The 25,091-nt window shown below is 42.3% G+C and overlaps 1 protein-coding gene across 1 annotated transcript; it reads left to right on the forward strand.

Annotated features, from left to right (window-relative positions):
• Positions 1 to 701: 701 nt before the first annotated feature.
• LOC132990960 (prolyl endopeptidase-like) lies at positions 702 to 18,044 on the forward strand. The gene is made up of 15 exons (XM_061059504.1): positions 702 to 932; positions 5,104 to 5,178; positions 5,352 to 5,485; positions 5,602 to 5,732; positions 6,635 to 6,847; positions 7,389 to 7,510; positions 8,298 to 8,403; positions 9,638 to 9,829; positions 12,532 to 12,729; positions 14,005 to 14,108; positions 14,380 to 14,516; positions 15,103 to 15,197; positions 15,300 to 15,431; positions 16,017 to 16,173; positions 17,494 to 18,044. Exons 1-15 carry the CDS (start codon positions 891 to 893, stop codon positions 17,786 to 17,788), a joined length of 2,133 nt encoding a protein of 710 aa, XP_060915487.1. The 5' UTR covers positions 702 to 890; the 3' UTR covers positions 17,789 to 18,044.
• The last annotated feature ends 7,047 nt before the right edge of the window (positions 18,045 to 25,091 follow it).

A 25,091-nucleotide genomic window follows, 5' to 3' on the forward strand; every position in this document is an offset into this window, starting at 1 on the left:
TAACGCTCGGTTCTAGCCCCCCTTGATAAAAATGTGTCAGTGCGGCGTCATTGTCAGTGTGAGATCACTGATCTAAGCCCATTGGCTCGTTGTGGCCCTGCAGCTCATGTTGAAATTTCCGAGACGCGTGCTGAGCAACTGACCAATAACGACAGAGCGGATCGGCAGACCAATCAGAGCAGACTTGGCCCACGTGGGGTCTAACAGTGTGGGCTCAACAGAGCGTAGCTGACGGACTCAGAGCGTAGAGGGAGCAAGGAGGAGCAGTACATGAAAACAGAGACTTTTTTCAGACTTTATCTATTGTGAACGTACAAAAGTCGATACATAGATTAAATATATGAACCTCAAAAAGGGCAGAATATGGGCTCTTTAATGTTGCCCGTTCAGGACTAGATTTGGATGCCATACCAAATTAGAGGTTAGCTGCAAAAGTGTCTCCTTTTCTTTATTTATCTGTCAAGTTCAGACTCGCATCACAACGATAAATTGTAGGTTATATTTTATAACACTTATGGCTTCTCAAACTATATCTTTGGAAGTTGATGTGATAAATGTTTTCGGCTAAACATTTAAAATTTTTATCACATGATTTATCTAAAAAAAAAAAAAAATGCACGCGAACAGACGTGGCGTTTTTTACGTACGCCGTCACTTGCCGTGATGACGCATCACTTCCGGGATCATAAACAGACGAAGCAGCAGGCGGGTTGTACAAAACGTGTGTGTGTGTGAGTGTGAGCAAACATGCTTTCACTTTCATTTCCCGCTCTCCATTGACTCAGTGGACACGCTGAAGTCAGAACTTAAAAAAAAGAGAATAAAAAACACACACAGCGGGAACTTTAAGACACCTCGAGTGAAAAAGAGGAAGACTAAGAAACTCCGCAATGGCGTTTAATTATCCGGCTGCACGTAGGGATGAGAGTAAGGTCAGTGTTGAGTCCTTTATTTAACTCTCTCTTTCTTTTCTCTGTCTGTGTTGTTCTGTGAATGTCAGGTGTCGCGAGAACACGAGCAGGGAAAACGAGACCAGGAAGAGAAAGACGAGTCGTGTGGGAACAGAGTCTAGAAAAGGCAAATGTGGCGTGAGCGGAGAAAGAAAAACAAAACTTTAAGACCAGAAGAAGTTCACACTCAACAAGCAAATTTAAAGAAGTGTCTCTTTCACATCCAGCTGTCTTTTTGGGTTTCTTTTTGACCACTGCTTCAAAAGTGAATCATCGTTTTCCCTTCTTCCCCAGCACAGCTCCAGTTCCCTGAACGCAACACAACACCACACAGGCTTACTTAATCTGATTTTTGTTTTCATATTTATTGAATTATCACATTATCACAAATCTGTCTGAAGCAAACCAATATGTTAGTTAAATGCTGATTAAAACATTTTCATCAGGTAGATAATTAGCTGCTTAAAAGGTTTAGATTGAATATTTGAATATAGAGTTACTGCTTCCTAGTTTATGATTTTATTTATTTTTATTACTGAATTGCAGCACAATATTGCAAATTAGTTGTTTTTCCAATTGAGTATATGTCCATCTTTATGTCAATATTAATGTTTTTTAGGGACTAAATGTGTCTCACCTGTGTTTTCTGTTCTTATTTAAATTGGATAAGTGGATAAATTAATTAAATTGCAATCTATCGCCTCGTTAAGGAGTAATAGAAAAACAGCCGGCCCCCAATATGTTAGTTTAATGCTGATTAAAACATTGTAATGCAATGGTGGCTCCATTGTCATCAGGTAGATAATTAGCTGCTTTAAAAGGTTTAGATTGAATATAGAATTACTGCTTCCTAGTTTATGTTGTATTTATTTTTATTACTGAATTGCAGCACAATATTGCACATTAGTTGTTTTTCCAATTGAGTATATGTCCATCTTTATGTCAATATGAATGTTTTTTTAGGGACTAAATGTGTAAATCACCGTAATTAATTACTCATTCATATTTATCACATGTGTTTTCTGTTCTTATTTAAATTGGATAAATGATCTCATGGATTAATTAATTAAATTGCAATCTATCGCCTCGTTAAGCAGTAATAGAAAAACAGCCGGCCCCCCTTTTTTATTTTTATGACCAACATTTTTATTGTTTTCAAATGTTTTACAACAGTACAATACCAGACAATAAATGATATAGAACAATACTAGACAAAAAAACAGACCTGACAAACAAAAATTATAATTAAATTCAATTAAAACAGCCGTCCCCTTTACATTTCCTGATTAGTCCAATAGACTGTCCAAAACTTAAATATATCCAGGAGATGATTTGATCATTAATTAAAGAAAAGTGAATATCTTTTGAAATTGTTGCAATGAAAATCTCTCGTTATTTAACTATTTCAGCTCCAGTTTCAGGATCACTATGGGGACTACTTATTGCCTCCGACAGTTTAACTATCAGAACGAGCTTTCAAAATCCACCATATGTCATTTCTGTGTAATTGCAGAATGTAAACTCCTCTTAAGGTGATTATATCCCACAAACGAGGACATGACCTCAGTGTCCTCAGCAGACACATGCGACCCTGCGTTTGTGTCTTTATCATGGCTGAAAGTTCCCCGTTTGACACAGTGCAAGACACTGCTGCGTAAGCAAACGATGCAGCATTACTGAGGGCTTTTAGAGCTGAGTCGATGACTGATGTGGAGAGTACATATTTGAGTTACACGAGGAAGGAAAACATCAGCAGTAGTTGTAAAATGTCTTATTGATGAGAGTTTAACTGACACAGGAGGAAGTCAGGAGACTCCTCACATTGATCACACACATTGTCCCAAAGACACTTTAAACTAATGAGGCTCACTGTTACTCTAAATATTTCTGCGCTGTATAGAAAAGAAAATTTTGCCATTTAATGACACATTTTAAAGATTAAAACTCTGGACCATCTGATGCATAACAGAATTTACTGGACTGTTTGACATGGCATAGCACAACCAATCTCTCTCATTCTGGAGTATCTTTTAACATTTATTCTTGGGTGCAGATTTGATTTTTCTTGCAATTACTAAACACAACAAAAATAACAGTCAAATCATTCAACAAGAGAGAGAGAGTAGAATGTCATGAGTAATATTTTCCTAAATCAATGCACATCTCATGTCAGTCAGTAAGTCTTTTCTTTCTTTTTGTTTTCATCTATCAAACAGTCAGCTGTCAGGGCTGAGATGTTTCAGTAGTAACGCTGAGATCAAACTGAAGAAACACTTAGCAAACACTCCAGGAGCAGCGTTTGCCTTGGTGCCCACACAGCTCTGCAAAAATATAAACAGACTTACAGCATGCAAGCTAACCTACAAACCTAAATTCAGTCGGAACAGTCAGGGAGACGAGAGGGGAGGAGGGGAGTCGGTGTGCTGAAGGGACAGCTTTGTTTTGGTTTGAGAGACTGTTATTAAAGTGCAACATGTTCAGGACTTTTTTTTTTTTTTTTTTAATTATAGAATTTTAAATCTAAGAAATGACCACAAATGTGCAGATTTGGATGAGCATTAGGCTCTGACTTGACAGTTCCCTGCAGAGAGGGGATATGTCTTCACCACTGCCATGTTGTCGACAAACGTATTAAAACAGTTCCTCAGATCGTCTAATCTCGGCCTTCTTTCCATCCGCCGCTCTAATTCTAAAACAAAAGGTGATCGTGCTTTCGCTGCTGTGTGGAATCAACTCCCACAAACCATCAGATCTGCAGAATGTTTCAAAAAGTATCTAAAAAACTCGCCCATACAGACGAACCTTCATGTAACTCCCAAAGCCTGCCCTGCTTGACGTCGTGATTTATTTATGTACATTTTCTCTCCGTATGAATTGTTTGATTGCTTTTATTTATGCAGTACTTTAGTGAGGTTTAAAAGTACTATATAAAAAAAACCTTTACTTACTTAATTACAATCTTTAAAAAATGTTATCAAGAAAAATCCGGCCATTCTTATCCGTAAGACTTGGAAACAGTAGTTCATGCAGTCATTTCATCCCAGCTGATCCAAAATGCTGCAGCCAGATTCCTAACCGGGTCATACAGGGCAATCGCTTGGATCACTTTTAAAGCTTGTAGAGGGGTCAGCACCAGATTACATTGCTGACCTCCTGACCCCCCCCTCTACGAGCCCCCACGTAACCTGAGATCCTCCGCTAGGTCATCACTTCCTGTTCCTCGGAATAACCTGAAAACTAAAAGGTGTGCGAGCCTCTTCTGTTCGGGCCCCTGAGTTATGGAATGACCTACCGGAGGAGATCAGGGAAGCTTACACACTGTCACTTTAAAAAAAAAACCTCACTGTTTTAGACTTGATTTTTATTGATTTGATGGATTTATTGTTGTTTGATTACTTTTTTAAAATTTTCTGTAATATTTGATCAACTATTGCATATAGGCTTTTTTTTCATTTATTATAAAGCGCTTTAAAAACTTGTTTTGCTGTACACATGAAGGTGTTATTTGAGCTGTGGCTCAGTGGTAGAGTCGGTCCTCTTCTAACCGGAAGGTCGGGGGTTTGATCCCCAGCTCCTGCAGCCACATGTCCGATGTGTCCTCGGGCGAGACACTTAACCCCAAGTTGCTCCGTCTGAGGTTTCCTACTGTCATTGCAAAATCTACATATTTTGAGGCAATGCTGTGGTTTAAAGTTTGTCAACCGTCGCCTCTTGACAAGCAGTGCCTCTGGGCACAACAGTCCTCAGAGGTGATTGTGTTGTAATATTTTGTGTAAACTTCCTCCTCTTGATGTCGCAGTATGTTTCCTGTGAATTTAAACTCCATTAACATCACTACAGTTAATGCTGGAGATAATGTGTGTGTACATCTGTGTTTGAAGTTTAAAGTCAACAGTGAGTATTTGTATTGTCTTTCATTCCCAAATATTGCCAGATGTAACTTAAGTCCTAAAAGATAAGCACCGTGTTTTTAAGAAGACACCTGAGTCTGTCACAGTCTTGCATAACAAACTCGTGCATAAACACTTTCACATTGGCTCTATTGTCTTGAAATGATGCAAAGCTAAGATGAAATTATCATGAATGTGATGGCCTCCTTCTTAGGAAAGCGGCGAAAGCTTGTAATCATGACATTTGTCTGTCTTTGCTACAGGTGGATGACTATCATGGAAACAAGATCTGTGATGCCTATGCATGGCTGGAGGACCCGGATAGTGCAGAAACAATGGTTTGTTTAACTAGTTTGCACACACACACACACACACACACACACACACACACACACACACACACACACACACACACACACACACACACACACACAGGCTTTTTCTTCACCTGAAATTCCTCAAATTTGCATGCTGCGTCCTGTCTCTTTTTTTTTCTTCTCGTGCGTCTCAGGCCTTTGTGGAGGAGCAGAACAAAGTGACCATGCCGTACCTGGAGCAGTGCGCCGTGCGGGCTCAGTTCCAGCAGCGTCTCACTGAGCTGTACGACTATCCCAAATACAGCTGCCCTTACAAAAGAGGGAACAGGTACTACTTTACAATTTAAAGGACTGAAACACTGTGACACATCAACGTGGCTGACTTGATTTGCAGATCTGGTAAAGTTAAAAAAAGGTTTATATTTCTGCTTTTTTTTTCTCTAGATATTTCTACTTCCATAATAAAGGTCTCCAGAACCAGGATGTGCTGTACGTGCAGGACTCTCTGGACGGGCCTGCAACTGTATTCTTTGACCCGAATAAACTCTCTGAAGATGGCACTGTGGCTCTAAAGAGTAAGGGCACTCACACTTTGTAACCCGTACCGTGCCCGAGCACTATGACCCCCCAAAGTCCAGGTCGTGTTTAGTTTAGTTTATCACTTTATTTGAATCAGGGACAGTGCACTAATTTTTTTTCCCATCTGTTGTGTGGCTAGTGCGAGTGCTCTGCAACATGCAGGAGCACGATATGCTTCCTTTGGCCCTGGCAAAGGTGGAAGATGTGTGCTTTTGACACGGCACAGCTGCTCGTGCAAGAAGGCAAGCACGGGAACAGTGGACGTGCACATGACGTATATTCCATTCCCCACCTTGCATTAGAGAGAAATCCATTTTGTAAGAGGGCTGTATCTGAAAAAAAAAAGGTCTCAAAATAAGCCACAAAGTCAGTGAAGTTGCAGTCGTGCTGTCTGTGCAGCTATCAGTCTGTGGCTTCTATTACAGCAGCAGAAATGTTTCTTTCATGGTTCTCAGTGTTTGAGTTGATATCATGAATCAGTCAAGCCACCTTAAATGTAAAATTACAACTGAACATTGTGTTTGTTTTTATCGTAACACCTTTAGACATGATCAGATTTTCAAGCGCTCAAAAAAAGTGTAGCCTGTATGAATTTCAATTTGACTTTGCAAACTTCAAATATTAAATTTCCTCACTTGGAGAGTCCCGTGCTCCTGTGCCAGGCCTGCAGCACGTGCTTGGCCTGTTTGGGCCTGGAGTAGTTTGGGTGCAGGCCAGTGGGGGGAACGGCGGGGGGGCCAATCGTGCGTTGGTACTGTACCTGGCAACCGTGCCAACTGAGTCATGCAGCAGTGCACCTTTCCCTGCACATAGTATTATATAATTATTTTCTGCATGTAGAAGTAAAAAAAAAAAAAAAGACATAGAGTTTCCATACCTTGTCCTTCTCTCCCTCCAGTGGGCCGTCTGTCGGAGGAGTGCGAGTACTTTGCGTACGGGTTGAGCAGCAGCGGTTCAGACTGGGTGACGGTGCGTTTCATGAAGGCTGATGATGACCTCACACTCCTGCCGGATGTTCTGGAGAGGGTTAAATTTAGCTGCTTGGCCTGGACTCACGATGCCAAGGGAGTCTTTTACAACTGCTACCCGCGCCAAGAAGGAAAAACAGATGGTGAGTAAGAGTCACTATGCTCAAAAGATTTCAAGCCTTAAACTAGAGCCGGGCGATATATGGACCAAAAAACAAAATCACATCTCAGTGTTTTATAGCTGTTTATATATCTATATATATATATGAAGAAATAACAAAAGCAAAGTCAAATCCACATGGGCTGAATGTCACACATGCACTTTTATTATCACAAACAACATCAAATATACAATCTGTTAGTGAAATAAAAAAGAAGATTAGAAAAAACATGCAGCTGTTTATTTTGTTAAGAAGGTGTTTCTGAGAGAAGGAGAGAGGTGCAGCAGGGTGAAGAGTGAGAGACACTGAGAGGAGAATAAGTCAAACTGGCGGCTCTAATTTGACGCAACATCAACTTTATCAACATAAATTATATTGCCTTACGCTATATCTCGTTTGAAACTACATCGGTATTTCTTATAAACTCGATATACTGTACCCAGCCCTACTTTAAAACAAAACCATTCACGTGCAAAGATTATAACAACTGCGATCAACTGAACATCTCTGTGTTTCACTAAAGGTACGGAGACCACCAGCAACCTCAACCAGAAGCTCTACTTCCACGTCATCGGCAGCCAACAGTCCGAGGACATTCTGGTTGCAGAGTTCCCTGATCATCCTAAGTGGCACAGTTCAGCAACCGTGAGTTCATATTTATCTATATATCTATGATGATGTGTTATTGTCATCAAACATCTTTTAAAGCTTCATTAGAGCTTACTTTAAAGGTATGTTGCAGAATTACATGCAGCAAAAACTCCTCCTAGAAATGTGGGGTGGTGAAATGAAATCCATCCATCCATCTTCTACAACTTATCTGAGGTCGGGTCGTCATGGCAGCAGGCGCAGTAAGTCGGCGCAGTAAGTCAACCCAGATGTCCCTCGCCCCTGCAACGTTTTCCTGCATCCTAATCAGATGCTCAAACCACTTCAACTGAAATAAAAATTCATGTTACTATAAACACTCTCCTACAAGGAACACCCAGAACTGCTGTTCTTTTTTTAATATTTATTTTATTTTATTTTATTTTTTATTTTATTATTATTTTATTTTTTATTTTATTATTATTTTATTTTTATTTTCATTTAATTTTTTTTAATTTTTTAATTTTTTTTTGTGTGGATTTTTATGCCTTTTATTAAGAGACAGAACATTGAATAGAGTCAGAAATCAGGGGCGAGAGAGAGAGTGGGGAATGACATGCAGGAAAGGAGCTACAGGTCCGATTCAAACCCGGGCCGCTCGCCTAGAGGACCATTGCCTCTGTACGTGAGGTGCTCACACCAACCACTAGTCCACCGGCTCATTCTACTGAGCTGGAGTTATTATCTGGCCTGGTTACTTAGGATGAGTTCATAATCCATCCATAGAGATCAGTGAGCAGTGTAGAAAAGACTTCCATTCTAAAGAGTCGTGTGTGTTTTCCAGATCTCAGACGATGGCAGGTATGCTGTTCTTTCCATCACTGAAGGCTGTGAGCCCGTCAACCGGCTGTGGTACTGCGACCTACAGGAGCTCCCCGACGGAATCACAGGTTGTGGAAAACGTCCGACTCAGATCTAAGCACCTCATAGACAAAACACATCGATATTTTCTTTAGAAGCAGGATCACAGGAAGAGAAGGAAGTCAGACGGTCAAGGACAAGTTGTAAACGAGGTTTTCAAAGTCCACATGAAGAGGGGTCAGAACTGGAGGATTACATCATCTAGTGAAGTGTGAAGATATGTTGGTTTGAATTCAACATTTTATGGGAGGGAAAGGTCTGTTTGAAGTAACAATACATCACATATAACATCTTTTTTCAAGACTGTTCTGATGACTTCATTAACATAAGGTAACACTTTTTTTTTGTTGTTGCATGAAAATGTATCTTGCACAACCAGCTCAGATCACAATCACATCACATGTAAAAGACAGAAAAGTAAAAACAGTAAAAGTTACCAGCATTACTATCTGCACCAGAGAGATCCTTGTTGGGCGCGCTCGTAGCTGTGTGTTTGGTGTGTGTTGTACATTTCATGAGATTTGTTAACGTGTGTTTTTAAAGATGGCTTCACCAGTGCTGCGGTTAACTCAAACGCTCGACCAATCACCACTCAGTATGACACCTCAGGTTCCTCTTTTGACAGAGTAAGAGTTCTCACGCTGAAGGTGTAACAGACAGAAATTTTTCTTCATGGCTTTCTAAGAAGTAGAATCGGTTATTGCTGCAAAGTATCACGTCCTTTTCTCAGAATTATTATCAACACTTCTCGGGTTTGAAAAATACTTTCTCTTTTACTGTTAATGTTCACTCGCAAACCAATCCATGTATGCTTTGTATACGTTTATTTATGGTTTATTTGATAGACAAACTGAAAATATCAATCCAGTGCACGTATCATAGTGTTGGTGGGGTGTGCTAATTTGCAACACTTGTCCTTAGGAAGTGAGCCGTTCTTACAGCAATCACTGACATTCCTACACCTTCATAGCTCATCTGTATCAGCACAGGGGAAGCGGGTGACCATGCAGTGCCTCACTTTACCTTCAAAAGAGATTTGGATTTCAAATTTTTATTTTTGGCCTTTTTTTCTAGTAAATAGAAATCTTGATTTTGATATTTTCTAATGCAGGCAGGCTGCAAAAAAATGTATTTTTGTCTTTTCCTTTTCCTTTTGCATGTAAAAAACATTTGAATCACCTTAAAAGTCGTCAATGACAGATTTAAATCACATAATGCATCTTTTAAATTGGAGTTTTCTTTTTTTTTCATTTTCTCCTTCAGGCCTGCTGCCGTGGGTCAAACTCGTGGACAACTTCGACGCCCAGTACTCGTACGTCACCAATGAGGGGACTGTCTTCACGTTCCGCTCCAACCTGGACGCTCCCCGGTACCGCCTCATCAACATCGACATCCAGAAACCAGACAGGCAGCACTGGACTACCCTCATACCACAGCATGACAAGGACGTCCTGGGTGAGACTAAACGGGAATTTTGAAAAGAATATAAGTTAGAAGGTCAAGGTATCAGTTCTCTTCAGAGTAAAAGTACTGTGTCTTAAAGTTCACTCATTGTTGGCATGACAGTGTGTGCCGTGTGTTGGAGCGTGTGAAAACTCCACCGACTTCCTCGTACGCAAACGGCCAATACGTAGAGAAATAGTTCCACAAATTCAGCCCTCAAAATCTTGCACAATATATTTTTTTTGCTGAATTTCTGTCCTGTTTTGATGACAGCCCAGCCGCGAACACAGGGAAGTGGTCGAAAGCCTCCGTCACAGGGGACTCTGCTGAAAAAAGTGAAACTTGGTCCATAAGCAATTTGTCCTACCCTTTTATTTATGACTCACTGGAGTTATGGTAACCGTACTAAAAATCACTGATTCATGCAGCAGTGAATTTCCATGTTTCTGCCACATTAAAAGTATAATGATGCACTGTAGACTAGTTTCTAACAGAAGCAGGTGTTTCATCAGTCGTCTGAAACTCCTCTTGTGCGCACAAAGATGTGGAGACTGGGGGATAAAAAGTAGTGAATGAAATCATGATAACACACTGGTGGCATTTTGAAATGTTTGGCACAAGTAGTTGTAGTTAAAGACAAAATGATACTTTAATGAAAACTAGTTTATGTACATTGATTTGTGCTCTGCTTACAGTGATTAAAAAAGGAATTTAAAGCTCCTAACTGCGTATGAAGTATGCTAAAAGTAACACTGATGTCTCTCTATGATGTACAAAAGCAAACAGGATCATCAGCATGCAGATTGTTTCTCTATAGTTATTTTTAATAAGTGTAAATGCTTCTGCAGGGTAGGTGTCAGATAAGGATGTTAGCAGCATGCCGCACTGCAGAATCAGCCTTTTTTTTTTTTAACCTTTATCCACAGCAAAGATTCTTGATGAGTGATATGTTTGTGTGATAAAAGAAAGCCGGTGAAAATCTGATTTTATTTTTGTTTAAAAAAAAAAAAACACAGCATATACGTGACAGTACAAGTCAGCAAAGCGATACGATATACCACACAACGCAAACATCTACTCAAACCAAACCTTACTCACAGGAGTCAAGTTTACAGACCGACAGTGAGATCAAGGTTGATGAATATCATCAGTCAATCTTTATTTGTATAGCGTAAATTCATAACAAATGTTATCTCAAGACAAATTACAAAAAGAAAGGCAAGTTTATATATAGAGCACATTTCAACAACAAGGCAATTCAAAGTGCTTCACACAAGACATCAAAAGCATCGTGACAGAGGAAAATGAAGAAACATTAAAATAGAACATTAAAAAAATCACTGAAATTATTAAATCTGAAAATATGTTCAAATAAAAATAATTCAAATGAAATTACTTCCTCATTACCTCATTACTCAGTACTCATTACTATGTTACAAAGAAGAAACTTCCTTTTAAGAGACAGAAATCTTATGCCAAACCAGACTCATGATGAACAGACGTCTGCCGAAACTGCAGGGTTTTAAATCTGGGATAAAGGTAGACCCAGGAGGAAGGATGGGGACAAGAGGGGGGGGGGAGCTCCTAGGGAAATATGTGGTTAGAAACTTCCATAGATGAAGATTTACAGATAGGGCCATGCAATAATATGATGTGAATGCACAGAGAGAGAGAGAGAGAGAGAGGGCGAGAGGGAGACACCAGCCATAACTATAAGCTTTATCTAAAAAGTCTATTCTTAAATGTACAGAGTGTGTCTGCCTCCTGGACCCTGACTGGTGTATTAGTTCATGTTAATTATGTGTTTTGAAGAAAGAAACTCATTTTTCATTACGTGGTGTTAATTAAAGTTTCTGCTCTCATGTTAGTGTCAGCAGTGTCAGACTCTCAATGACCAGAAAACATTTCCTGTATCTACGCAGCTCATGTGTTGGAGCTACAGTTACTCACCTGATACTCCCCCGCATAACTCATTACTGTCTTTGCAGAGCTTATGTAATCAAACAATAGAAACAATCATTTAGCCAATGGATCCTTTTTAAAAAAAATCAAACTTAGAGATCGTCCTGCTTATATAACCACACAGAGTCATAGATCCAGTATCAGGTCAATTATACATCTGGTATCAGATCTTCACACCTTTTTATCTTGGTGCTCTTGCTCATCAGGTTGTCAGGATAACGATGATAAACAAAATAATATCAGGTTAATGATCGTTTTTATGACACAGATTACACTGGAAAAAAACCCTGATTAAGAGTTGTGGTGAACAGTCATTAAGGGAAGGACGCCTCCGTATCACCACTGATTCATCATGTGCAGTGTGTCCTGCATGGACATGTTTAACACTTGTAGGATGTTAGACTGCCCCCTGCTGGCTGAGGCTAAGAATGCATCATGTTAGAGTAAACTGATCCGCAGCTGATTCTTGTTTTAGCTCTGTGCTCCACCTGTCACTGTGACATCTTTAATACAAGAACCAATCATTGTTTTCATGTTCAATCCATTGACATTATATTTATATTTTTTTCCCCGTGATCCTGAAACGACTCCTCTAACTAAGATAAACAATGACAGTTTCAGGACGTTTGTAGTAACATGGAGAGGAACAAACAAAGAGCGAGGAGACTGTTGACCTCGATTACTGCGCTCTACATGAATCCATTCTTCATGTTCACTATCCTAAACATTTCCCTCCCAACATCCCTCTGCAGGCCTCGTCTCCTGCGTGAACCAGCACCACCTGCTGGTCAACTATCTGCATGACGTGAAGGACATCCTGCAGGTGTACGAGTTGTCCACCGGTCAGCTGGTCAGGGATCTGCCGCTGGATGTCGGCACTGTTTCCGGAGTGAGCTGCAAGAAGAAACACTCCGACTTTTTCTACAAGTTTACCTCCTTCACTACGCCAGGTATTCTGTCACTTCACCGCGGTGTTGTTTTTTATCCTTTCATGCTCGTACAGTTGATGCTGTAAACTCAAAACTTACACGACCATGAAATCATTTTGCTAACCCCACATGAGAAGGATCCATAAAACAGTTCGACTTGCCACTTAAAGATCTTAAAAAAAATCATCTTTGATAAAAGAAATATGAATAAAATGTTTTTTCTTTTCTTACAAAATGAATCAAAATGTTTCAGCCTTGAAGCTGCTTTGTAACAATTAGATCCTCAAACTTGACACGGCTGCACGTTTTTGCGACTTAAGTTTCACTTCCACTTTAACTTTTTAGAGCGGGCAGTTAGGATTCGTCTCACGTCAGCATCGACATTATCAGTTGTTTTACACATGTAGTCACAGTGAAAGCTGATGTTATCATTAACGGTTATGTTTCCAAGGTTAAAGGTCCAATCTGTAAGATATCTACTGAATTAAATCATAAAATGATCTTACTTAATCATAATGTGATGTTGAAGTGCTGAGTTCTCTGACAACAATGCAGCAGCCAGTATGTCCTCCTCCTTCTAAGTTTTTAATCGGGTCTGTATTTGATTTGATCAGCGAAGTTAAGCGGTTTTAAGGCACCCCCACACAGCCGTTTCGGACACCCCTCGGTTTCTCAGGTGAACGGCAAACCAACAGGTGTTGCAGCGATGGAAGCGGGAAAGAGAAGTGGTTCAGATAGAAGTGATTGTACCCGACCTAAAAAGCCTCTGCATGTTTCTAATAAGCTCCACGAGCAGAAACGTGCTCAAACTAGGATCAATATTGGAGATGCTTTTTGAAAAATGGAGAGAGGTTAGAACACAGAAAGGTTTACAGACCCATGCAGAGCTGGATAAACACTGAAGCTTCAGAGTCCAAGATATGGCAACCTGCATGCACATCGACTCTAGAGAGGAGGGGGCGGGGGGAGACAGCTCTCTCCGATGTTTAGAATTTGGACTGCAGTACCGCTTTTAAACACTAGGTGTCAGAGTTACATATTGCTCCTTTAAAGAGATCAACACATAAAATACTTTCCTATCATGAAACACAGACCTAAAAGAAGAATTACCCTGAGATGGTTGACAGATTTTAATGGTATATCCACAAAATGACCAAGGTGAATAAATTCATGAGTTTCTTGCGGTTTGATCATCAATCAGGAATGAGTCTTTAAACTTTCCAATAAATGAATAATCAGCCATTAAATGATCTCCCTGGTTTTGAACACTCATCAACTTCTAACCTTCTAACCCAGGTATCATCTACCACTGTGATTTGAGCGAGTCCAGCCCAGAGCCCCAAGTGTTCAGGGAGGTGGAGGTCAAAGGAATCAAGCAAGACGACTACCAGACCAGCCAGGTAACGTCCCCGTTTATCCGATCTGATTTAGCAGAGCACATGTTGTTATCATCTATTTATGTTCTTATTCCTGTTTTTTTAAACACGTCTGCTGATTGTACATTCATATTCTGATTTCCCTGAATTTCCTACACTTCGCTTAAAGGACTGTTATGTGGTGTGATTTTTTTTTTTTTAAAGTGAGAGCTTTAACATTTAATAACACTGACTCGAGGTGATGATCAAATGATTCATGTGTTGATGTTTTATTCATCTCCTCGTACACATGCAGGTGTTCTATCCCAGTAAAGACGGCACAGAGATCCCCATGTTCTTGGTTCACGCTAAGGGACTAAAGAAGGACGGGAATCATCCCGTCTTCCTGTACGGCTACGGTGGCTTTGAGGCTTCAATCCAACCATACTATAAGTAAGAACCAATGCTGCTATAATCTCATCAAAATCAATGTTATCACTTTGCAAAGCCAAACAAGTAAAGATGACTATGAATCAGTTAACTACGACGGAGGATTAGGGCCACGTTTAAAACAAAAAAAATAAAAAATTTAGATTAAAGTCGTAAATTTACGAGATTAAACTCATCTGTCTGCAGGAGGAAAATAATTTAAGAGTTCTACTTTCATCATTTTGCGCAGGCTGGTCTCAAACTCGTTCATTTACGACTTTAATCTCTTAAATTTACGATTTTATTCTTGTAAATTTACAAGAAGAAGAAGAAGTCTCAAAGTTAAAAAAATGGCCCTAATCCTCCGTCGTAGTTAACTTGGTAACAAAGTTTTCTATCATTATTATTATTATTATTATTATTTAGAAAAGCTGAACTGATGAGTTTATAATCAACTGAACCCATTATCTCCGACATATTATCCTGTAGTCATGCCACAAATCATCCTAAATGAATAAAATGTTGAAATCTGATCTTAGTTTGATTTCAAAGTAGTATTTTGTCATTACACTGTGATGTTTACGCGCTAACACGGCTTTCTGTCCTTCAGTGTTGCTTACCTGCTGTACGTGAGACACCTGGGAGGGGTCCTGGCCGTGGCAAACATCCGAGGGGGCGGAGAGTACGGCCTCACCTGGCACAAAGGTGAACACACCAGAAGGGGAAACATTAAATATACACCTCGAGTTAGACCAACTCTGTCTTTAAAAAAAAAAAAACGTTTTCTGTGGCGTCGTGTGTTTGTAGCTGGAACTCTGGGGAACAAGCAGAACGGCTTTGATGACTTCCAGTGTGCAGCCGAGTATCTGATCCAGGAGAAATACACCGCAGCGAGCCGCATCGCCATCAACGGAGGTTCTAATGGAGGGCTGCTGGTGGGTGAGTACCGGACTAATGTGTGTGTTTTTTTACAGCGGTAGAGAGTGACTGTGGAAACGTATCGAGCAACCGTTGATTACATGTCAAAATAAAGAGTTAAAAGCGTGCAGAATGAATCCTGCTGTTCTTTGAATCTACTCTCCATTATCATAAACAATTAAAACCTCAAAGCTTCGAACATATCGTACGTCTACGTGCTTTCAGAGCTAACTACGAGCCAGCTTCGATCGCTGCCCCCCCCCCCTCTCTACTCCCAGCTGCCTTGATTACACTGCTTTGTATTCTTTGTATTACATCTCAGGCATAATTACTAATGTCAAATTCATCTAACTGCTTAGCTTCAATTAATTAAGTTATTAAACAGCACATTAAGCAGTGCTCAGTCTCATCATTTACCAAAAGCTGGCTGCCATATGGCGCCGCACAAACCCATCTAACGCCTTCCTCCTCTGTGTGTGTGAGTGGTCGTCGGAGGAAACGGGCATGTTGTTGCATGTGTTCATGTGAATGTGTTCTCTGATAATAACTTTGGGATGCACACACACACACACACACACACACACACACACACACACTCTCATACAGCGGCGTGCGTGAACCAGCGCCCGGACCTGTTTGGCTGTGCGGTGGCAGAGGTGGGGGTGATGGATATGCTGAAGTTCCACAAATTCACCATCGGTCACGCCTGGACCTCCGACTACGGCTGCTCTGACGACCCCGAGCAGTTCAAGTGGCTCATCAAGTATGAACGAATACACAAACACGACCAAACACTACAACACCTGTGTGGGAGTATGTGACATTTACTGTGCACACATCTAAATTATTATTGGTTATATCAGAATGATTGGTGTTAAACTCCATTATTTTATCTGCCAATCAGTTTTTGATTTCTGTCGTCTTTACAAAAGATCCAGAATCAGGTCGATTAAAAAACCCTGGACAGTTGAGGCAATCAATCTGGTTCTTTGGCAGGTTACTTTGTTTGTATTTAATTGATTGATTGACCAATTGATTGGCAACTGTTCAACATTGTTAAAACTAGAATATGAATTCTTAAATGGTGTGAGCAAAAAATTGTTACAGAAGAAATCGTAAAGCAGCAGACAAACAGTCAATTGGTGAAAAATTTAGTTGCCTACCATTTCCATAAATTATCTCAGCCAAAGCACTTCTCCACATTTGTTTTGCCACTTCTGCTCCGATTGCTAAAATTCCTAAATTTCCCTGCTGGGATGAATAAAGTATATCTTATCTTATCTTATCTTATCTTATATATCAGCAAAACAGACTGTTTTAAATTACTTTCTATTTCGGTACAGATAAATATGAGGATTTGTCTTCCCACTGGATTTGATCTAGTAATGCCCCATAAAATGTATAAAACATGGACGTAGTATCAGTGTTGTCACCCATTGGTTACAGAAGGGGAATTTTGAAGCCCATTAGTGGTTGTAGCCATATTGAAAATGTTGTCTCTAAAGTGTCTTTAAAGGCTTTATATGTGATTTTTTCATCCAGCAGATGTCGCCCTTGAGCTCCAGCATGAAACCAAAACTACTTGCGCTGCATTGTTGTGTTAGCATGCTAATGCTAGCGATCTTTATTATGCTCGTATCTTCACACTGCATGTAAATTTACCTGAAATGAGCGTGATCTAGAAACACAGTTAAGCAGTGAGTACAGTATGTTATTCTTCTTTTCTCTAGTCCCTCAATTAAACAACTTTTATACACGAGGGGAGGAGTCAGCCGGCCGTCCTGGCGATGTAAACAAACTGAAGATAGGACTCTGAAAACTCTGAAAACATCACAGACAGTGGGACTCGGGTGTTACACCCATTGTAGACAGTCATGACTCACAGAGTTATTTTCAGAGGATATACTTGATTTATATTATATTTAAGTGTGAAAAATCACATATAAAGTCTTTAAAAACTTCTCAAGGTCTGTTGCTGGTTTTACTTTCACCAAAATAGTCTCAGCAGAATCAAACAGCTAAATTCATTATGAATCCCATATTGTCGCCTCCCTCTGTGACTTTCCTCCATCTTTCCCTCCAGGTATTCTCCGCTCTACAACCTGCCTCAGCCTCCGTACTCGGGCCCTCCTTACCCGGCCGTCCTGCTCCTGACAGCAGATCATGACGACCGCGTGGTTCCTCTCCACACCCTGAAGTACTGCGCCACCCTGCAGTACGGCGTGGGCAGCAGTCCTGTGCAGCGGCAGCCTCTGATGGTCAGAGTGGACACCAAGAGTGGACACGGTGCAGGGAAACCCACGGCCAAGGCCATCCAGGAGGACACACACATCTTCTCCTTCGTCGCTGAGACGCTAGGGATCAGCTGGAAGGACTGAGAAGTGAGGGAGGTAAAACATATAAACAGAGAGAAACGACTTGAATGTACTGATTCAACTAAGGGGAGGGCTTAGACAGATTTTTGAGAAGATAATTAGGAAAGTCAACAGCTACAGCTTGAACAAATTAGAAGATACCAATCAAAATGCATATTTTAACCACCTTAACCAACAAATGCAACAACATCACAAATTTGTATAAAATGTGTACTTTAAGTTTGTACTGGATTTGACAATAAAGTCTGTTTGCACTATGGTTTGTGTCTTCATGCCTCATAGTCTATGGTTTCCTAAATCTGAGTATGGTTGTCTAAGTCAGGGGTTCCAAAACTTTTCAGCCCCCGACCCCCCCCCCCCCCCCCCCCCCCCCCCCAAAATAACGGAGCTAGCAACCAGGAACCCCCATTGTCCCTGGAGGTGATTACAACATTTAATGTTGCACACAGACACGCCCACTATCAGGCCTGGCCAAACACTCGCTCAAGAACAACAGAAAAATACATAACAGCCCAAACATGTAATATTCTTTCAATAATTTATTGTAAGAAACGCTAAAAGCAGAAGACGAGTAATCTCTTGAACTACCTTTTTATATATTTTTATTCTCAAATAATGTGTAAAATATGCATTTTTGAACCATTATGAATTAGTGATATGTTCTTAGAAGGAATCTCACAAACCCCCTCTGATTGTCTTGTGACCCCCCCGCGACCCCCACTTTGGGAAACTTTCAAATCACTCAGTCACCTTATCAAGCAGAGATAGAAATTAACAACATGGGTTACAAAAAAAACGATAAAGTCAACATTAAAAAGACAAATTAACTGACTGTGTATAAAGTCATTGTGTAGATGATTCATGAAACAGGATGGATCATAGTCAGATAGTCAGACTGAATATTCCAGTTCAAAAAGATTTGTTTGAGATGAGATTTAAAAAATGGAGAACAGGGTTCAATATTACAGATGTCTGGTGGGAGGGAGTCCCCAGTGGACAGGCAGTCGGCTTGTGCAGTCAGTTAAATGGAAGAAGACCTGAGAGTGTGTGTGGGTGTGTTGATGTGGTACAGAGGAGCAAGTTCATGGATCGCCTTATAGGTGAGGAGCAGAATCTTGAAGTCGATACGATATTTAAACGAATGGCAACAGAGCTGCTGGAGGGCAAGTCGTATTTAATAAATCTGAGGTTAAGTATTCAGTGTCCCCCCCCAATACCTCCAAGTTTCTCCAAGAACCCCCTGGTGACCCCCCAGGAAGAGACCCGTACTATGAAACGCACTGATCTAGATTACGTCATTAAGTCTACTCATTTGCTTGTTAACCACAACAGTCAGAACTGTATGGTGCAGTTTCCATCTTCTCCATCAAGTGGCAGTATTGGACTGTTAAATCTCCTCGCCGAAATTACACCTCAAGGTCAGAGGCTGAGTTTGAGTTTAGTGCCACTCTGCTCGGGTACTTTGAGCGCTCTGTTCAATCCTTTTATAATATCTCTCAGCATGATAGAGGGAGAATCAAACCACTAGGAGAGAGAGAGAGAGAGAGAGACCAAGGAGGATGCAGTTTTATAAAAAGACAGAACTGCAGCACTCAGGATTAAGGATGAGGACTTATATAAGGGGAGTGGACTTGTGTAGGAAGATGCAAGTGAAGGGGGGGGGGGTGGAGAGAGATCTTTAAAGACTTAGCAGAAAAGTCCGGAGATGGAGGGCGATGATTGGGAGTGGATATATGGCGAGACAGCGAGAGGCAACACGCAGACAAGCGGAGAGAGACTCAAAGTGCACTTATGGAGCGTCTCGGGAGGCGCGCAGACAGACGGGTGTTTAAACTGTCAGAGGGAGGGAGAGAGAGAGAGAGAGGGAGAGATGGAAACTCTTTGAGAGAAAGTTGTCCGTTCGGTCACTCAGAGTTTAATCTCTTCTCAGTGGGAAGTTTGTGATTTCGTCAGACTGAACCCCGGGCCTTTATCTAAGTACCCTCTCAGCAGAGAGATAGGATGGGAAAGAGGAGAGGAGGCTGCAGGAGGAGGATTTGCAGACAATGACTCTGCCACAGGGGCAAAGCGGTTGAATGAAGCCGAGAAAGACAAAGCCGGTAATAAGCCGGACATACGAGAGACACATAGCGGGAGGAGGGGGTTTAAGATCAAGCGGCAAAAAAAGGCTGTGATGCTTCTTCCTCTTCTCCCAGGAGCGTCCCAGAGGATCCAGCCTCATCCCCCACCTCCCCCCCTTCCCCCTAACTTCTTCTGTTCACATACACATGTACGAGCACACACAGCCTTCACATTTCTTTTCCCTCCTGAGAAACACAAGCTTTTACCTTTCAAAAGCCTCACCAGCTCCTCTCCAGGTCCCCCTCCTGCCCCCCCCCCCCCAGTTTGTTTACTTTACCCCCCCTCCATAATGCAGGGATTAATTTCTCAAAGCCGATTTGAGCAGCGGCACGCTTCGGCAAAGAGCGTGGAGCACAACTTTTGTGCTCGGGGAAGTTTCCCCTTCACACTGGCTTAGAGGTGGACCTTTTTCTCCTTTTATACAGCCAGCTTTAATCTCCACACAGAGGAGAGGGGGGACGAGAGGGGGAGAGAGAGCGGGAGAGAGAGCGGGCTCTCAACACACAGCTGGGAGTCACTAATGTCTTTACAGAGGTGTCGCCTGCTCTCCCATGAGCCTCTCTCAATCTTTCTACCTTTCTGGCCTTTCTCTCTCTCTCTTACACTATTGAACCTATTTTTGTGAACACATATTTAAGTCATTAATTCCTACTTGGAATGTGGATATTTATTTATTTTATTTATTTATTTATTGTAGCACACATAGGAATACATCAAATAGGATTCCAAAAACATAAAAGGTGTGTCAGGAGAGGTCAAGAAGCCAACAGGCTAATACAAGGGACTCACCTCTTAAGAGAAAAACAACTATGTCCCAAATGGTTTCGATGGTGTTTGTTATTTATTTACTTGAACCCTTTTCATACGGAAATCTCCTGAAAAACTCTGGAGATTTGTCTACCCGGAGGTTCTTTAGGCTATGTGTGAACGCAAACAGACGCGTTTTTCGCGCAGACTTTTTCTCGGAGTTTATCCCTCCAGACCCCTAGTATTTTTTCCGCAGAAAATCTGAGTGAGCTGATGTCTGAACGCGGCAGCATATACTCCGGAGATTTCAATTTGAGCCAAGGGAAAGAGAATGACGCTTATATATTATATAGTTTATAAAGTGTCTGCATGTGACCTCTACGATCTCCGTGCACGTAATTAAACGTCTGCATTCTGTTTTCTGTTCGTCAGTATGTTGTTCTCCTCTCTTTTCTGGATGTTGTCATTCCATTGGATTACACATAGCATTGATATAAAGACAAATATTCTCATTATAACGTCGTGTAGCGGACTCTGTTGCTACGGCCGCTACTTCTGCGTTGTTTTTTGACGTCACGTCTTACCTCAGGAAATCCCCCGACCCCCCCTCCTCCCCTCTGACAGGGAAAGTCCCCCGCTGTGAGGAGCATATGTGAACGGCTAGGTCAGGAGAATCTCCGGAGAAGTCCTCCTGTAAATATCTAGATATTATCCGGAGTGCAGATGTGAAAACGGCTTTGTTGTGTACTGTGATTGTACTGTAGATAATGTTTGTTGTGTGTATGAATTGACCAGGTGGCAAATGAGTTTCCCCGCCGGGGATTGATAAAGTTTTCTAATCTAATCTAGTCTAATCTCAGCCTGTAGTTAGGTTGACTGAAAGTTAGGGTGAGACAGGATTTCCATCATGGCGGCTGCTGCCGATGAGCCTCCGGAGCTGTAACCGATTGCTGACATCACTCGGGCTCTGTCCATTAATATTTATAGTCTATGCTCAAAACATGCGGAAACACCAAATAAAAGCCCATCCCAATTAAAGGCCCAGTCTCTTTTATTAGCCTGAGGTTTTTGCAGTAATAGACCATCTAAGTAGTGTTTAATATTTCCTCAAAGTAATCTTCCCTCTTGATGAAACACCTCTCTGCATCACACTGTCGTATATATTCTCAATCGCTCTAAGTTATCTGAAGGCTTTAAACACCTATTGAGTGTTGTCGTGATTTTTCACAAACTCCCAAGCACAACAATCTATACTCTGCATTTTGAAACACGACTTGCTTTAATCTCCTGTCTGTCTCCGTGTCCCAGTCTCATTTACAGTGAATAAACAGGCAAATCTGATTGAAGATTTACGCTGGAAACCGTGAGAAGCCTGATAAAAAAAAACACACCAACCAACACTAGTCCCTCGCCGCTGAGGAGAATTGCTTTCCGTTGTGATGTTTGCATACTAAGACATCACGCTCAGACTGATAGCAATTATGATATTGTACCACAAGGGAGTAGGACTCTGACAGCATTTGATTAGGTCAGTATTTGCCTCATTTAGCATGTGTGCAGCTGCTTCTACGGCTCCTGACCCAGAGCATGCAGAGGGTCAAGTGTCAAGGCTGTGGGGATTTCATAACTTAAATTATGTAGATTAAAGCGGTTGTGGTTGTGTTGTCCCTCAACCACCGACTGACGCCCAGCCTCCACAATCGGACTGTGTCGTTCCCCCAAGCACCACCCGACGCCCAGCCACCACCATCGGACTGTGTCCTCCCCCCAAGCACCACCCGACGCCCAGCCTCCATCATCGGACTGTGTCGTCCCCCCAAGCACCACCCGACGCCCAGCCTCCATCATCGGACTGTGTCGTCCCCCCAAGCACCACCCGACGCCCAGCCACCACCATCGGACTGTGTCGTCCCCCCAAGCACCACCCGACGCCCAGCCTCCATCATCGGACTGTGTTGTCCCTCAACCACCGCCCGACGCCCAGCCACCTCCATCGGATTGTGTCGTCCCCCCAATCACCACCTGACGCCCAGCCTCCACCATCGGACTGTGTCCTCCAACCAACCACCGCCCAATGCCCAGCCACCACCATCGGACTGTGTTGTCCCTCAACCACCGCCCGACGCCCAGCCACCACCATCAGACTGTGTCCTCCAACCACCGCCCCCAACGCCCAGCCACCACCATCGGACTGTGTCGTCCCCCCAAGCACCACCCGACGCCCAGCCACCACCATCGGACTGTGTCGACCATCAACCACCGCCCCCAACGCCCAGCCACCACCATCGGACTGTGTCGTCCCCCCAAGCACCACCCGACGCCCAGCCACCACCATCGGACTGTGTTGTCCCTCAACCACCGCCCCCAACGCCCAGCCACCACCATCGGACTGTGTCCTCCAACCAACCACCGCCCAACGCCCAGCCACCACCATCGGACTGTGTCGACCATCAACCACCGCCCCCAACGCCCAGCCACCACCATCGGACTGTGTCGACCATCAACCACCGCCCCCAACGCCCAGCCACCACCATCGGACTGTGTCCTCCAACCAACCACCGCCCAACGCCCAGCCACCACCATCGGACTGTGTCGACCATCAACCACCACCTGCCCGACGCCCAGCCACCACCATCGGACTGGGTCGTCCCCCCAAGCACCATCTGACGCCCAGCCACCACCATTGGACTGTGTCGTCCCCCCAAGCACCATCTGACGCCCAGCCACCACCATCGGACTGGGTCGTCCCTCAACCACCACATGACGCCCAGCCACCACCATTGGACTGTGTCCTCCCACCAAGCACCATCTGACGCCCAGCCTCCACCATCGGACTGTGTTGTCCCTCAACCACCGCCCGACGCCCAGCCGTATGATGTATACAATGGAGAAATCCTTCCTGCATATTATCCTATATGTTCTTCCATCTACATTTTTAAGTTTATTTTCGATGTAGGCCGTGCTGAATGACAGCATTTCAATTAGTTTAAAAGTGAAAGTAAAAGATGTCTTTTGTGTATCTGCAATGAATGCGTACACATTTGTGTAAAGCCATCATTACTTTCTGGTTGCTCAGACTCTTAATGAGCCTGAAATGTAAATAAGATTTCGTCTGTTGTCTTCATCACATTACATCTTGAATGCAGCAAAGAATTCTGCTATAAGCCTCCGATAATGAATACCCAAATCCAGTGTAACTGCACCGGGAGTTCAGACACGGTGGTCTACTGAGCGGCAGCATCTGAAGGAGGTGATGTTTGATTGCGTGGGAGGTTTGGCAAGCTGCAGCCAGCGATGTCTCGGAGATGAAACTCATTAAGTCTCCAACTCCAATCCTCAACTCCAATAAGACTTTAATATAAAAAGTATGGATCGCTGCTGCAACTGTAGGAGATAAATAAAAAAGATCTCATTCTCAAATGTATGCCCATGGACTCGCACACACACACACACACAAATATGCACACACACACACTGACCCATGTGAGCAGGAACAGAAGCCCACACTAGAACATTCACTTCTTCACACCCACACAGTTGCCCACAGCAGACCTGCACAAAGTTAATTTGCATGTACAATCATTTCCCATACGCTCGGTGCTATTCTTAAGGTGGGTGTTGTGTAATAAAGCAGTAAGTAATATAACCTCAAAACCCAGAGAGAGCGAGAGAGAAAGAGAATAAAAGAAAGTCATGAACCAACCGAATAAGCAAAGAGAGGTAGCTGAGAGTTGAATAGTGTTGTAAGTGGATACAGAGCATTAACCCTGAATACAGAGATAAGTCTTAAGAGTCCGGGTAGCCTTAAGGTCGGAGGGATGAGTGAGCTCTAAAAGCCGTCGGTTCATTTCTTAACACCAGCAGCGAAGTTAAAGGGTGACCAGGGAGTTTATCATTTAGGCCCCATCCCCCCCCCCCCCCCCCAAACTGTTCAGCTGCTCACTGAAGTCTCCGTGTTTCCTTCGGCAAGACAAAGAAATCTGAGACAATGAATCTTCTACCGGGAAGTTCAGGGCCCGTTCAACCAAATGACAAAAAAAAACTAAATATTTAATGTTTTCTAACTACAGATTTTTTTTTTTAACTTAGCTAAAGAAGCACATAAAACATTTAAATAGTCAAACTCTTGTGTCTTTTTAAAAGCACTGTCAGTTATTCAGCACAATCCCAGAACCAATCAGCTATCATCAGACCACTAAATATGGATGTGTGCCAAACTGCATACTATCATATCGTACTATTCATAATAAATATGGTGTCACATGTGATATGTTCTGAAATCATAGTATGCACATTTGTGTGTGCAAAAAATGCCTGGATGTTTACTTGATTGGTCAGAATCTTTTAGTATAAAACAGGAGCACACTAATCATACTAAACTGCCCCAAATTGCATTGCAGCTCTTTCAGACTGACCAATGGCGGAGCTCTCAAACCAG

The sequence above is a fragment of the Labrus mixtus genome, chromosome 16 (assembly GCF_963584025.1).
Source record: "Labrus mixtus chromosome 16, fLabMix1.1, whole genome shotgun sequence".
Classification (NCBI taxonomy): Eukaryota; Metazoa; Chordata; class Actinopteri; order Labriformes; family Labridae; genus Labrus; species Labrus mixtus.